Source organism: Ammospiza nelsoni, chromosome 7, assembly GCF_027579445.1.
Source record: "Ammospiza nelsoni isolate bAmmNel1 chromosome 7, bAmmNel1.pri, whole genome shotgun sequence".
NCBI lineage: Eukaryota > Metazoa > Chordata > Aves > Passeriformes > Passerellidae > Ammospiza > Ammospiza nelsoni.
This window is the reverse complement of record NC_080639.1, coordinates 1,534,157-1,549,301: the sequence shown is the minus strand read 5'-3', so window position 1 is coordinate 1,549,301 and position 15,145 is coordinate 1,534,157. Positions and strand designations below refer to the sequence as shown.

Below are 15,145 nucleotides of genomic sequence, written 5' to 3'. Positions count from 1 at the left end.
CCTCGGTGGCGCCGTAGCGGAGCGGTAACCCGGGGAGGAGGAGAAGGGATGGGAATCGACGCGGGGAGCGCGATTTGGGGATTATGGATTGATGGATGCCGAGGCAGCATCGCCCTGCTCTGACTAAGATGGAGCTGCCAGTTAGTGCTGACTGCAGGCCATGGCCTGCCCGGTGTCTCACAGCTCTGGATGGAGACCTTGGGTAGCCCTCGGATCCTGGGATAGCAGAACGTTCCACCGGCCACCGGAACCACAGACAGCGCCCGTTGGATTCAATGGAACGGCGCCCATTGCATTCAATCCTGTGATTCCCGCATTCAATCCTGTAGGGATCTCTCTGGGACATGGCTGGTGTCCCCCCTGCCCTGGGAGGAGCAGGGGGAGCCGTGTTAAGCCGTGCTGCTGCTGCCAGCGAGCTGCGAGCCCCGGGTCCCCCCTGCCACAACTCTCAATTGCTAGCAGGTTTCTCTCACTGCACCTCATTTGCATCTGGGACATCAATTAGCATGTTTGTTGAGGCTAATTGAATGAAACTCAATCATAGCTCTTAATTGCTTGACTATGTGAAAAGAAATCACATTAATGCAGCTAATTAAGTGTATGGCAATAGATGCAACATAATTAGGAGCGAAATGTAAAAAACAAGCGGCGGCGGAGGTGCGAGCGCGGGGTGTGCGGGATCGGGGCGCCCGCGTCTCCTCTGCGCCACGTGTTTGGGGAGGGGTCCCTCTGCTTTGCTGCTGCCTTTAATTTCTATTTCTTTATTATTTTTTTTTCCCCCTGCCTTGCCGAATGATGAACGCGGACAAGTTGAGAAGAAAAATGCAAATGGATTCGCAATTACTACTTTTTCAAGCTGTTGAGGGGCAGAAGATGGCACGTCTGGGGTGGCCCACTGTTGAGTGGGCTCCAGGGACTTGTTAAGTGCTGTTTAAAAGTACTTGGCTTTGAATTACCCTCGTGCCTTGTTAAAGGGTTTTTTCCCCCTTTTTTCTCGGATCAGCATTTTCTACAACTAACATCTTGGGGAGTTATCCCTGTACCATTTGCATATCAAAATCCAGCTTGCTGTCTTCTCTTTAACACAGCATATTCCAGATGACAGCAAGACCCTCATCTGTTCTAATCTGATCAAACCCTCCATTGCTCCTCTGAAGCCCCGGCGTCATTTTGTGGTTTGAACTTTCATTCCCCGAGCGAGCCGAGGATCTGAGGGGGCTGGGAACGCTCTCCTTGCCCTCCCCTCCTCGGGGAGACCTGCAGATTATCGCCCTGCACCCTGCCCACGATGAAAGGGCCTTTATTATTTACATTTGATATATCCCCATAAATATTTAAGCTGACATTAATACCTACCCAGCATCTGTTGTGGTTCGGGCGCTTCGCTCCCACGGCAGCAACTCATTGGTTTTGTGTTTGCGTCCTCAAGTGGTTTTGTGGCTCACCTCAGCCTGCTTTGCACCCAGCCAAAAGGCCTTTAACAACACCCTGCCACATCTCAAGTTGGGAAATCACACCCAGCCTTCATCTGAACTGCATCCAAAACCCCCTTCTCCAGCTGAAGTTGGTTGTAGGCTAAATAAAACTGTTGGGAAAGGGCCCGTGCCGAGGTTTAGTCACTCCCTGATTAAACCTCACTTTACAGCCCACAAGCAACGAATGCTCAATTATCTTCTGCTTATTGTGTTTTAATTTGTGAAGAAGTGACACCCGAACAAGAAAGTTCTGCTGAGTTCATGATTTATGGATGGAAGGTGTTTGTTCTCCCAACACCTAGTAAAGGAATTTTTCTGAGTGGATTGCCTTTGTTTTTCTCTTGGCAGCAGAGCACTGTGTCCTCTCCCCTCTAATTGTTCAGACACCACCTTTTCCTGCTAGTAATTCTCAGCTTGGGAAAAATAAGCTGCTGTGATGGCTTAGTTCAAGGGTTTTATCACTGATTTCTGTTAACTATGAAGAAATTATTGCTGGTCCAGGTTTTCGATGGGTTTTGAGCAGAATAAATAATTTGTGCTGTAAAAACTGCCAAATGTGAAAGAATCTTGATGAGGGAGCAATCATCTCTCTGGATTGTGGCAGCAGTGATACAGATTTTGGGTGAATTCAGGAAATCTCTTGTAAAGTGGGAACCCAGATCTTCTCCCAGCCACCTCAAATCGCTGTTTTTCTCTCGGGGTCCTTAATCCCAGAGGCCTGGAGTGGTTTGGGTTGAAAGGGACCTCAAAAGCTCATCCCATTCCATCCCTGCCAGGGACACCTTCCACTATCTTAAGCCCCATCCAACCTGGCCTTGGACACTTCCAGGGATCCAGGGGCAGCCCCAGCTTCTCTCGGCAGCCCAGGTATCTTTTTGTGCAGTGCCCTTGCCCCTTTTCACCCCTGGTTTTACTCTCCTGTGCTGCCCCTCTTGCATGTCCTCTTTAAGAGGGTGTCTCTTTTCTTGCTTTCCATGTCCCTATAGTTGTCCCAGTTTCAATTATTTTTTTTCTGGAATGTGAGTAACCACAGCCCTGTGTACCAGGAGATGAGAGCTCTGGTGTCTTGTGTGCTGCCTTTAACATTCACCATCTCTCCTGGAAATAGCTGTGCTGGTGTATCCCAGGATCAATTTGCCCTCTGATAAAAACACCCATGTCCATTTGCTTTTCTGTTTATTTCCCCTTTGTGGCTTTGCAAGCAAGAATTAGCAAAATCCTTTTCCACTTCTGGCTCCCAGTGTTTGCTCTAATCAGATGTAATTTGCATGATTTTTTTCCCCTTTGATGATGTTTTGTGTAGGTGCAGAAAGGGTCATACTGTAAGGAAACAATGTTGGAATTGCTGAAACCTTCCCTGCTGGTGCTCTTTGGTAACTTTGGTGCCTGCTGACCCATTCCAGCCAAATTTGAGGGAGAGGGAGATGAGGGCATAAAACACTGGCAGAGAGGAGACACAAGTGAATGTGCTCAGGAGGTACACTTGGTCTTCTCCTCATGTTTGGGATCTTTAGCTAGTGAATTCCCACATGTGGCTGTGTTGTGAATCACCTCTTACCCAGCTGGAAGTTAGAGGATCTGTGAGAAAGCTCCAGACTTATGGGGTTAATTGTGAGAAGTGTGGAAGGGATTATCAGGAACATGGAAGCAAGGGGAAAACCATATGGTGGGTATGGGCAGAGAGTCTAAGGCCAGAGCCTTGTGAAACCAGGTTTGTTAATTGTGTTAATTGTCCAGAACTCCCTGTCTGATGCTGTGTTTGGGGTTTTCTCCTCTCTGTGCAGGATTACATGCAGAATGTCCATGGCAAAGAGATTGACTTGCTGAGAACCACTGTGAAGGTCCCTGGCAAGAGGCCACCCCGAGCCACCTCAGCCTGTGCCCCCATCTCCAGCCCCAAAACCAACGGCCTCTCCAAAGACATGAGCAGTTTACACATCTCGCCAAATTCAGGTAAGGGAGCACCTGGCATGCAGGAAAATGGCAGAAAATCTGCATTTCCAGTGTCTGTAGGGAACTACCATGAGCAGCTGGGACAGGGATGGATATCTCTCCATCATTGGAGAGGTTCCAGGCCAGGCTGGTGGTGCTCAGAGCAGCCTGGTGGTGTGGAAGGTCTCCCTGCCCGTGGTAGGGGGTGGAATTAGTTGAACTGTAGGATGCCTCCCAACCCAAACCATTCTGGGATTTACAAACCCACTGATGTGGAGGTTTTTGAGCCCTGACTGCTGATCTGTCCCCCACAGGAGATTCTGAGTTTCTGGGTAGCCTTCAGTGTCTGTTTTTGTGTATTTGTTACCCTGTACTTGCCAAAGCCCTACATAATTTCCCAGTCATTAACATATGGGAGGAATCTATGATCTCTTAGCTAATACTTAGGAAAAGCAAATGCTGTATGATCTGAAAAAACTTTTTATGGCTTCCTGGTGAGACCCACAGCCCTTCTTTCCACTTTTGGAAGGTTCAGTATTATGCATTCTTCTAACAGCAAGATTCTTCGGTGGAAAGCTTTTTAATTTATTGGTGGAAGTGGTTTATAGCTCCTTCTGAGCTCTAAACAAAGATGTTTATTGTTTGCTGAAGTACTTGTCCATACAGCTAAGTGGATTTTAAAAAATTGCATTAAGGGAAAACATTGGAGACAATTTATCCTGTAAAATGCACAGCTTGTACAAAACTCATAATGGGCTAGTGGAAGTTCTGTCAGCATGTTTGGGATGACATCCATAAAGTGCCAAGTGCCTTCTGCATTTATGGGTAATGCAGACACCTCCTGCATGTGCCAGCAAAACCATCCCACACTCCTGTCCCTGTGCAAAACCCACTGGGATGAGCAGCCCTGGCATTCCTGGGTATTCAGGTGTCTTCTCTTGGATAATAATAATGATAATTATCTGTCTCATGCTTCATAGGATCAGGCTGGTTTGGGTTGGAAGGGACCTTAAATATCATCTAATTCCAAACCTCAGTCCTTCAAGCCAAGGTGGAGTTCCCTGCTCTTTTGAGACATTTCCCTTTATTAGGAGAAAACTGAGAAGTGTTTTTCCCCTTCCAACTCTGAATGGTGCTGTTTGAGATGGGTTTTTAAAGTGGTGCCACTGAGCAGAAACTCCTGGAGATCCCAGGCTGGGCCCTGAGGTGTCTGAAGCCATGATTTCATCAAACCCTTGTTCAGGATTTGACCTGACAGAGCTCATAGGAGAAAATGATTTATGGTTGGGGTTGTTTTTTTCCAGTTTTCTGTATAATTTAGATGACCAGGTGTGGAGAGTGCTTAGGTTTTCATTATACTTCCTAATTTAGGGAAGCAAAGTGCTGGGCTGAGTCAGTAAACTGCAGGGGAGACATTTAAATAGGTTTCAGCTTTTAACACATTTTTGAACACAGTCAAAAATAGCTTGATAGCTTCAGAAAAGCAAGTTTCTGGAAACATATTTAGAGATATGTAAGAATTTAAGGTTTATAGCGTGGAATTTACATGTTTTGGCATCTACTTGGTTTGCCAGGTCAGAGGGAAACTTTCCCTGAGAGTTTGCAGCAGGCAGCTCTCACTGTGTGTGTGTGTGTCCTGGCCAGCCTGAGGTTTGATCACACAAGTCAGTTATGCCAGAAATTCCAAATTATGGGAAATTCAGGTAGTGAATTTCAAATAACACTGTGGGAATAGTTGGAGCTTCTCTCCTGCCTCTTGGCTTCCTCATCCTCCTGCTTAGACGTACTGAAAGACTTTGCTGTTGTTGATGTCTGGGCAGCAGCTGCTGCTTGTTACTGGCTTAAAAGCAAACATAAAAAGGATTAATCAGTTAAGAATTACTAAAAAGAAAGAAAATAAAGAAAAGAAGGGCACTGTCCCAAGCTGTGCCTGCATTCTTCATCTGAACTCTGATGAGGTTCTTGGGGCTGAGTTCTGGAGGGGCAGGAGGAGCCCTGGAATATCTGCAGTTATCTCCCACACTCAAAACATATCTCCCCACGTCAAAACACCTGGGAATCGTCCCTTGCAGGCTGTGCTGCTGCCTCAGAGCTTCCCCTCACTTGGTATTGGTGGAAAAGTGGTGTCTTGAGCCTTTGCGGTGCCTTAAAATGGATCACAGGGCTGAGCTTGTCACTTACTGGTTACACTGGGAGGGTTTTGTACACAGCTCTGCCATGTGGAGGAGGCTTGGACCAAACAGGAAAAATCAGCACTTTCTATTTTGATTTTTAGGCCTGTAAATTCACTTTGTTTTCTCTGCTTCACATTACCTCATCCCCAAATGTTAAATACTGCTTGGCTTGGTTGGTGCCTTCCTTTGACACTTAGGCCCTGCTTGGAAGATGCCCCTTAAGGATGGATTTCCATGCCAACTTTGCCAAGAAATCTATGGATAAAATGCCCATTTGATTGCCTGTAACTGATATTTTAAGTTCATATTTAAGCAAATAGTTTTCTCTGAGTGTGATTTATTGTGATCCAACCACTCTTCTGCTCCCACCATGGTCTGTAAGGCAGCAGAGCAGCTCAAGCTCTTCCTCCTCCTCATCCCCTTCCTTCTCTGAAGCCTTTTTGAACCTCAGTGATGCATCAGACACCTTGAATTTCCTCCCACCTTGGGTCTTTCCCAAGGTGCTTCCCATAACAGTGCTGTGAGCAGAATAGGGGGAATGAGGCTGATCAGGGCAATACTGGGAATTTGGGAAGGACAAACTCAGTTCCAGTCCTTGAGAGTTTCCATTTCAGAGATGTAAAAAAAAAAAAGGAGAAAATTCCCCACCTTTATGAAAATATATGAGTTTTAAAAAGTCTGGATTACTCTTCCCTGCTGGGTTTCCACTGGCACAAGAGCTTGGGAAAAACCAAAAAAAACCAATTTTCCCTTAACATCAAGTCACAGTCCATTGTCAGAGTCATGGCGGGACAGTGAACAAACTGGAAGTGAAACAGCAGCAGGAAAAAGGAATATTTTCTGTGCTGTCAGAAAGCAGGGAAAGGAGTAGAAGGTTGGGCTGCTGCTGTTGCAAAGCCAAGCACCTTGCCTGGAAAAAGGTTTACTTTGATTTGAAAACTGGTCCCTTCTTGGGTTCTTTGGGGTTTATTGTGTAAGAGCTGGGATTCTGTGTGGCAGCTTCTCCCAGAAAACACAGAGAGATGCAGGGTTGTTATTTATGTTGTATAGACTTTAAATAACAGGTTGTTAACTGTGGCTTCAGGGAAGGTGCTCACCCTTGTAAGCTAACTTGGTAGGAAACTGTGAGCTGGGGAAAATGGATGTTTACTGCCTTCAATCCAAAATTATGTCACTTCTGTGGTATTTTCACTCCAAGCTGACAAACAGTGGTGAAGTAACTGAAATTTAAATTGAATTTACATGGCACTGAGCATCATTCTGTGGATGCAGCTCAGTTGGAAGTCCTTCAGAAAAGGGTAATTCTTGGACTTGCTCAGTTCCAGCCTTCTCTAAGAGCTGGGAGCAGGGCCAGAGTCCTGTCCTGTCCATCCCACTGGCCAGTCTCTCTGCCCATAGGAGCTGGCTCAGCCTGGCTTGGGAGCCAGGAGTGGGTCCAGGTTTCATCACTCCTGAATTGGGTTGGATTTGAGCTGCTTGACCTGAAGGTGAACTTATTCCTGAAATCTCTCCCAGGAGTCATTTATTTCTTCTCCTCTCCAAACAACCCAAAGCCTGAGCTGTAGCAAGAGCCACTGATGTAGAAAGTTCACGACTAAAAATAGCTTATGGTGTAGAGATAAATTGTTTCCTGATTAACACTTCATTTAAAAAAATTTGGTGCTATTAAATTTTCTTAAAATGGTGAGTGTACAGTATGTGAAGTATCCAAAAATGTGTTAGTGCCAGGGCCATCGTTAAGTGTGCTGAAGGTTGTTATCTGCTAACTGCTTGTGACATTTCAGATGCTGCAGGAATGGCAGCTCCACCTTCTCACCACTGTGAGCTTCCTGTCTGTCATTAATTGTGATCATCTATCAAATCCTTGGTGCTTTTTGCAGATCATGTAATAATCTTTTTCAACTGGGGGGGTCACTGTGAGGATTCAGATGTTACAATCAGGCTGGTGATGAGTAAAAATATTTATCAAGCCAAGAGCTCAGAAGCATGGGCAGTTTTCCCAAAGCCTTGTGGGTGCCTTTGCAAATAAATGCTGGACTGAGCCCTAAATTCTGAATTCCCTGCTTGGAGGTGGCTGAGGTGGCCTGGAGTGATTGTTGGGAGTTGTCTGTCACTAACTCTGCAGTTGGGTGCAGAACACTTTCCACACTCCAGCTCCAGTTTTATGCACTTGCCACAGATCACAAATGCAAGTTTGGGACTTACTTTTGTCATCCATCACCCCAGTCAATTTTCCATCTGGGTGACTCTGCTGTTGGCTCAGTGATATACAGTTGCAGCAACGGGAAGGAGAAGTTGGCAGTTTGCTCGTTTCTGAGGAAAAAAAGCCCAATTTCAAGTGCATCCGAGATTTCCCTTTCATCCCACTAGAGGGGGATCCCTCAAGGTCATTTTCTCTGCTTCCTCTGGGCTGGGATTTGCCCTTTCCAGATTTAGAGAAATACAAACTTTCATTTAGTTAGTATGCTATATCCCTCGATAATGAGAGAAAAGGAGCAGGGCACAATAATGAAATAAATATTTGTTAAAATAACTGTATTAGTTAAATATTGAGAAAGACGAGTTTGCTGAGATTTTTCTCTTTAGGGAGAAAAAAAGGGAAAAATGAGCTGTGTGAGGATCCTTTCTGGAGTGGGCAAACCCCTGATGCTGCTGCGGTGGATGAAGGGTGGGGATGTGTCACAGAGCTTCAGGCAGGTGACTGGAGCCTGCAGGCAGTGCCTGTTTCCCTCTGGATGATTTTCATGGCTCTGTGACCGTACAAAATCCCAAATCTGCCCTGTGCACCCGATGCCATCCCGGTGTCCTGAGGGTCACAGGGAGCAGCACGAGCTGGTTGGGTGTTCAGACCTTGGCAAGTGATGAGTAAAAAAAGGTGGATGTCTGTGCTTTTCCCCCAGTGATTTTAAGGTATTAAAGCCATCGGGAGGGTTGAAGCTGATTTACCAAACGGGGGAGGAAAAAAAAATAAATTCACAAATGTGTTTGGAGTATTGAACTGCCATTGACATCTAAAGTCCCAACCATGCTGTTTTCCTCCACACTCCAGCAATCAGGACATCCAGCAAACCCATAAAAAACCCAACTAATAGCATGAATATTCAGTGACCTAGAATACTAATTATTGTCATGAATATTAATGTGATCGGACTTGCTTTTTCCTCTTCTCTTTCTCTCTGGCTCGGGTTTGTTTTTTTCTTTTTTTTTCCCTCTATTTTTTTTTTTTTTAATTTTTTTTTTTTTCCACTCAGCCGGCTCTAAAGATGGACCATAATGAGAGCATTTAAGAGAGAGAGCGCTCTCCGGCGTGACAGGGACCGGGGTAATAAGGAGAGCTTGATTAACGTGGTGCACTTGGGGGAGAGATGAGAAGATTCACGTGGGCCTGTTGTGGGGGAGGCAATGAGGCACCGGCGGCTGTGTTGCTGCTCCCTCAGATTAATGAGGCCTAAGAGTGCATTAGGAACAGTGACAAAGGTTTGATCTAATGGGCTCAGTCATTTTTCCTTTGAGTGACAGACGCACAGAAGTAATTGGCTGTGCAGAATGGCAGCTCATTGGCAGTACTTAAGGATACATTATCCCCGTTGTGTGGCCCGCAGAGGCTGTTTATCAAAACTGCTCACACTGCAGACATGCATTCACTTAGCTGCTGTTACAGTGGCAAGAGCTATTAAAAAGAGGGGGGAGAAAAAAAAAAAAGAAAAAAAAAGGGAAAAAGTCATCTCGCGTTGGTATCTATTGTCTCTTTTGCGAAAATAAAGTTTCTTTGTTCTGTTTCCCGGAGAGGCGGTGAATGCCAGCAGTGGTCCCTCCCCAGCTCAGCCCAGGAGGCTCTGGCAGGGCTTGGGGAGGGCTGGAGCCCGTGGGAAGCTCCCAAAGTTAGATCCAGCCCACAGGTAGGACCTGCCACCCCCTCTCCAGTCCCATTATTGATCATTTCCACAGACAGTCGAAGGGACTGGGGAGCATTTTACATCCTTTGCCTCAGGGCCTGCACATGCTCTGCTGTACCTGCCTCAGAATGGTTTGGATCTCTGCTGTTATTTTTCACAAAGTTAAATCCATGGTTCCTGTCAGGATTCACAGCCAAATAAGAGCAACAAAAAGCAGGTTTTGCCAGCAAAGCACTCACTTCTGGGTCTTAAAGCTGCCGTCCCTGAACAAGCAGGTAGCCTCAACCAGGATGTCAAGCATATCTTATTTATTACTGTTATTTGTTAAAACTACAGAAAAATAATAATAATCTGCCTGCCAGGGAAGGAAAGCAGGCTTTGATCCCAGCAGAATAAAGAGTGGGGGATCTCAAGCAGAAGCCCGCGGTGAAGATCTTGGGTTTAACTTTCTTTTAGAAGAGATGTCTCCTCTGATGACTTCATTTTCCTCCACACTTGCTGTGTTGCTTTGGCATGCTCTGAGAATAATAGCTTTCCTCGTTATACTCCCAGCACCACGTCCTTCACTGCCAGGATATTTCTTGGCACTGCCTTGTTTGTTCATTAGTACTGACCCCACTCGGTCTGTGTGCTGCTGATCGAGCCCAGTCCGGCAGGGATGGACATGGAAGGGCTTCCTCTAGGAATAGCTGCTTGTCCTTAGGAATTTTGTTGAGTAAATAAATGCTTCTGGAAGAAAGAAGTCTTAAAACTAAGTTAAACTCACGAGCAAGTTTGCTGCTGCAGTGCTGAAAGTGATCGTCAGCGTGTTGGGGGAGAGTTGCAGTGCTGGAACCAGCATGGTTTGGAAAGATTTGTCACAGAGTCACAGTGGTTTGGGTTGGAAGGGACCTGAAGGATCATCTTTGTCCAACTCTGCCCCTCACTCCTTCTTATTTCATGTGTGAGGAGCCTCAGGTAATTTCAGGTGCCTAATGAAGCAGGGCAGGGACCTTGTGCTGCTTGCACACTTCCGTCGGGATGGAACAGAATCCATGGCAGTACTTGAGGGAATTCCCCTGAAGAACCTGGCTCTGAAATTTAGAGCTCTTCAGGTCCCACAGTCTCCTGAGAACACAGCCAGACACCTGGGCTGTATTCTGGGACACCTGGGCCTCCCTTCCCAGCATGGGGCTCTCCTCAGTGGGAGAGGCAAGGAGGTGTTTGCTCAGATTTCAGTGCAGCACACAATCTCCAGAGTGGGCACAGGATGCACCTGGAAAAGGTGGGTGCTGAGGCAGCAAACTAATGGAACCCAGGAGAGCATCCCCAAATATTCCTGGTAGGTGAGGGAGAGGCAGGAAGCACAGCTGGGATGGTCAGACACTTCCCAGGAAAGGTTTGCCCACTGGAAAGGTTTCTGCTTTACCTCTGGGAGTTCATTCTGGGCGTGCTGCAGAGCTGAGGGTGGGAAGGGAATGCTTCCCATCTTTCTGCAGCCAGCAGTGGGGCTTCTCCCTTTCCACCCTGAAGAGACTCCAGGGAGCAGTGTGGGTTTGGAAGGGGCATCCACAGCCAATCTAACCTACTTGACAGTGCCTGGTGCTGAATTAGAGGGCATTTCAAGAATAGGCAGAATTCCTACAACACAAATTGACCCGACATGATTTGAAACAATTAACCCTCTGATATCAAGAGTCAGGATTTCCTGACCCACAACTCTAATGTATTTTTCATTAGTTCTAACAGCTGGTGAGCGCAGCCCTCTGGCCTTAAGAGGTTTATTTCCTTCTCTTTCTCTTTTTTTTCTGGAAGAGAAACTCGTCATGAGCTCGAGGAGCTTGGGACAAATGAAACATGGTGAAAGCAGAGCAGTAGGGCTGCAGTTTATGTGATTCAGTCTTTCTGTGCAGCCCCCTGCGAGTCTCACACGCTGCTGCCTCATGGAAAAATACAGTTCTGCTTCACAACTCCTGCTCTGGCTGCTCATCTCATCAATCCAGGAGTGTATTGGTTGCACTTGTGAATGTAACTTCTGGTAGCTGATTTGTTTGGAGGAAATGTGTCTGCAGCAGGGAATGGAAATCATTTGTGCCCAGCATCGTTTGTGTCACTTGTGTCTCACTTCTCAGGGTCTGCTTGTGAATTGTATTCCTTCTGCATTTGGGATTAGTGGGTGGTGTAGTTGGTGAAGGCTTCAACTGATGTGTGTGTTCCACTAACCTGTGATGATTCACAGGATTATTAACTTAAAAACCATCAAATGTGGGATTGCAGACATGCTGTCCCTCATACTGTTCCATTACAGGAGCAAACAAGACCAAAACCACGAGTGCTTTATTTTTTGTTGGACAAGTCACTCCACATATGTAACCCAGCATTTATATTAACCTTAATTGCATATTTTAATCCCATTTTTACAATAGACCTTTTGGCTTTTACCTGTTAGACTCACACTGTTCACATCTTGTCAAGCCCCCTGATTGGGTGGATCCTGGTTATTTTAATTTCATTTCTAAGTCTTGCATTTCTGCTCTTGTTCTCCTTGTGCCCCCGTGTGTGTTTCCCTCAGCTTCTCCACTCTCCTTGCCTTCATTCCTCGTGCTCTTTGCAGCGTTTTACACTGAATAAATGGGCATTTAAATGGGATTTCGTGTGAGCACGCTCGCTTTTCTTAGGGGCTGCTCTGCTGAGCAGTGGCCAAACCTGGAAATTACCTTGAATCTTAATTTGGATGGGTTTTGTGGGGCTTAATTGTTTGAACGTTTTGTAAGCGCGGCCGTAACGGGGTGTTTTATAACATCAGAAAAGATAGTTTTAATAAAGCTGTCTAGAGCTAGAAAGAGGAACTCTTTCTTTGATGCTCCTTTGGTAGATGAAAACATTTTTGTTCAATAGGAGACCAGCATCTTTTTTTTTGCTCATTTGAGACAAGTTCTGGCAACATACTGATATTCATTCAAATATAAATGCCATATTCCCTTTGAAATGCAAATTGTTTAAAGAAAAATAGCATATGGTAGAGGTAAGTACCTTTTCAAATCAGCTCCCACACTTTAGGGATGTGAGTACAGCTAAAATTATTCTTTGGAAAGAATCTGGAGCCTTTGACACATTGAAGCTTGAACTAATCAAGGCTTCCCAGTAAGCATATACACATATCCATATCAAGGAAGCAGTGCTGAGAATACATGGATTAGCATAGTAATTTAACTGCCCCCTGCTAATCAACTTAAGCAACCAGCTGATGCATGCAGGATGCATTTGAAGAGGCAACTCTTTCACAGCTCCAGCCTGGGCCAGGTAGCAGAGCAGGAGCCTGGAGTCGGTGTGGAGATGGGAGTCTGTCCTTGGCTGGGGGGACAAGGGGTGCAGGATGTAAAGGCTGACTCAACACACAGGCTTTGCTGGTCATGGATCAGGGAACCACAGAATGGTCTGGGCTGGAAGGACCCTTAAACCTCATCTGATCCAACACCCTGCCCTGGGCAGGGACATCTGCAGCATTTCCACTGATGCTGCTGGCCTCCTCTTCTTCACTGTCTCCTGCTTGTCTGCTGAAAGGCTGAACTGGTCTTAATTCTGTCAAGGATTTGTCCCGGAGGAAAATTAAAGGAGTTTTGCCAGGTCTGGTTTGGGGTTTGCCCATGGTAGACGGGAAGAGCTGTGGGACTCTGTTGGAGAAGCTCTGGCCAGAGCAGCAGTCCTTGTTTTGGGGTGGCAGCTTTAGTGCCTGGTGTGGGGTTCATGCAGAGGGACTGAGAAGTGGGAAAATCAGAGCTGGATTGGGAAAAAATGATTTTTAAATGAGCTTCTAAGTAACAAATTTGTGCTAGAGCTGAGCATATCAAGGAGGGGAACAGGAAAGGAAAGGCACACTATTTTCTGTAGCCTGGCACTTCTGATGTCTACTCAGGGATGCTGGCTTGGTGATCTGATATGCCACGAAAATACACACCTTGCAGCACCTGGGCAAAGTGGGATTTAATCCTGAATAAATATTATCATAAAAGTTGCAGGATAAAGGATACCAGGCTGTGGCAGTAGGAAAGGGGGAGCTGGGCTGGGTTCATCAGAGTTCACTCAAGTGTCACACAAATACACTTGTTTTGTGCTAGCAACCTTTGAGAGAGGTGCAGTGGAAGAAAAATTCTGCTTTGTTTCCCAGAACAAGTCACTTCTGAACAGGTTCATGTCTCAGTGTGGGGCTGGAGCTGCCTCAGGTGGCATTGAGGGGAGAGGAGAGCTTTTGGTGCTGACATGATGGCACAGAAACCTTGGTGGTCTCTTCTCAAGGTGTTGGTTTTGCATCATGGTCACAAGGTGATGGGACCCTTGTGTTCAGAAGCTTGTGGGCTAGGTAGGAGATGTCAGCACAAAAATATCACTGCTTGTGTTGTGTCTGTGCTGGCCTAAATCTTGAGCTGGTAGAACCCACTCTCAAACTCTTGTCACTCACTCACATCAGCCATTCCCTTTAATTTGGTGGATCATCAAAACAATTTATTAATATTCATCATTTTTCTGGATTGTGAAATGCAGAGGAAAAGGGGATTTCACAGCGAGCATCACAGAAGCTGATTTGGAAGGAGAGATTTCTTTTAAGGCAGCCAAAATGCAACTTTGGTCAGCTCATGTTTTCATTTCCTGTTGTGGTTTTAAAATACTGAATTGCAGTTTAGTCCTCTGTTCCGTAGTCTCATGCCTTGGGAGGTCCCAACAAGGTTCCAAAACCCACCTTAGACTTTGCATAATGAAACAAATGAGTTTTCCTGTCTATATTTCATTTCAAAGCAGGGATTGCCAGGCAGAAGTTCTGGAGGGCTGAATAAGTACATTGAAGACACAGATACTGTGATGGATCTGTGCTAAGGACTAAAGAGGAGATTTTGTCTTGGGAAAGGGGAGGAGAGAAAGGGACAATTATGCCAACTCTAATAAACACAAAGTAGTTCACTAAGCTCTGCTGTCTTCCCAAAGGCTGCTCTGGGAAAAGACATAATGATAGAACTGGGAGTCAGGAGATCTGGGTTTTATTTTCAAGTCTGCCACAATCTTCCTTTGTGGCCCTGGGTCATTTAACCTCTGAAAAATGGGGGAAATGATAGCAGATAATTAACAACCTCACAGGAGCATTGAAAATTAATTCATTAATTTTTCTGAACTCATCAGTAGAAGGTGCAATGGAAATGCAAAGTGTGAGGGTGCGTTATAACACTGCGTCTGTTCCCTTCCCTTTGCATGTGGTTTTTAAGAGTGTTCTTCAATCCAGAGAGGACCTGTGGGGCACCTTTAGAGAGCCTGTCACAAGGAATGAAACTGTAAATTCTTTGTGGCTTTATGATGTGCAAGGCCTGTGGCTAGGGATGGAGTAAAATGTGCTCAGAACCCAAACCGTGGTGCAGGTTTTGGCCCATAGCAAGTTGTGAGTAAGACTATCAGAAACCTGAGTTTCTGGAAATGTTTTAATTGTTTCTGCTCTAAAATGTATTCAAGCAGATCCCACTTGTCCTGTTTTATGGTGAGAAACCCGTCCCTGTCACTCCCCCTTGAACACAGCTCCCAGCATTTTAATGTCCTAGGCCTCAGTGATTGTGAAAATACAGAAGTGTTTGCTGGGTAAAGGCTGTTCTTTGTGTGTCCCCTTTTGTGTCACATTCCAGGGACCATCCCCAGGAATGATACTTGC

At 45.8% G+C, this 15,145-nt stretch overlaps 1 protein-coding gene across 3 annotated transcripts in view; it reads left to right on the top strand.

Moving 5' to 3' along the window:
* Window positions 1–15,145, top strand: part of AGAP1 (ArfGAP with GTPase domain, ankyrin repeat and PH domain 1) — a 322,590-nt gene that overhangs the window by 205,345 nt on the left and 102,100 nt on the right. For all 3 annotated transcript variants that reach the window (XM_059476344.1, XM_059476343.1, XM_059476341.1), the window contains exon 11: window positions 3,260–3,428. In XM_059476344.1, coding sequence (XP_059332327.1) covers window positions 3,260–3,428 — 169 coding nt within the window. The remainder of the gene's footprint in view (window positions 1–3,259; window positions 3,429–15,145) is intronic.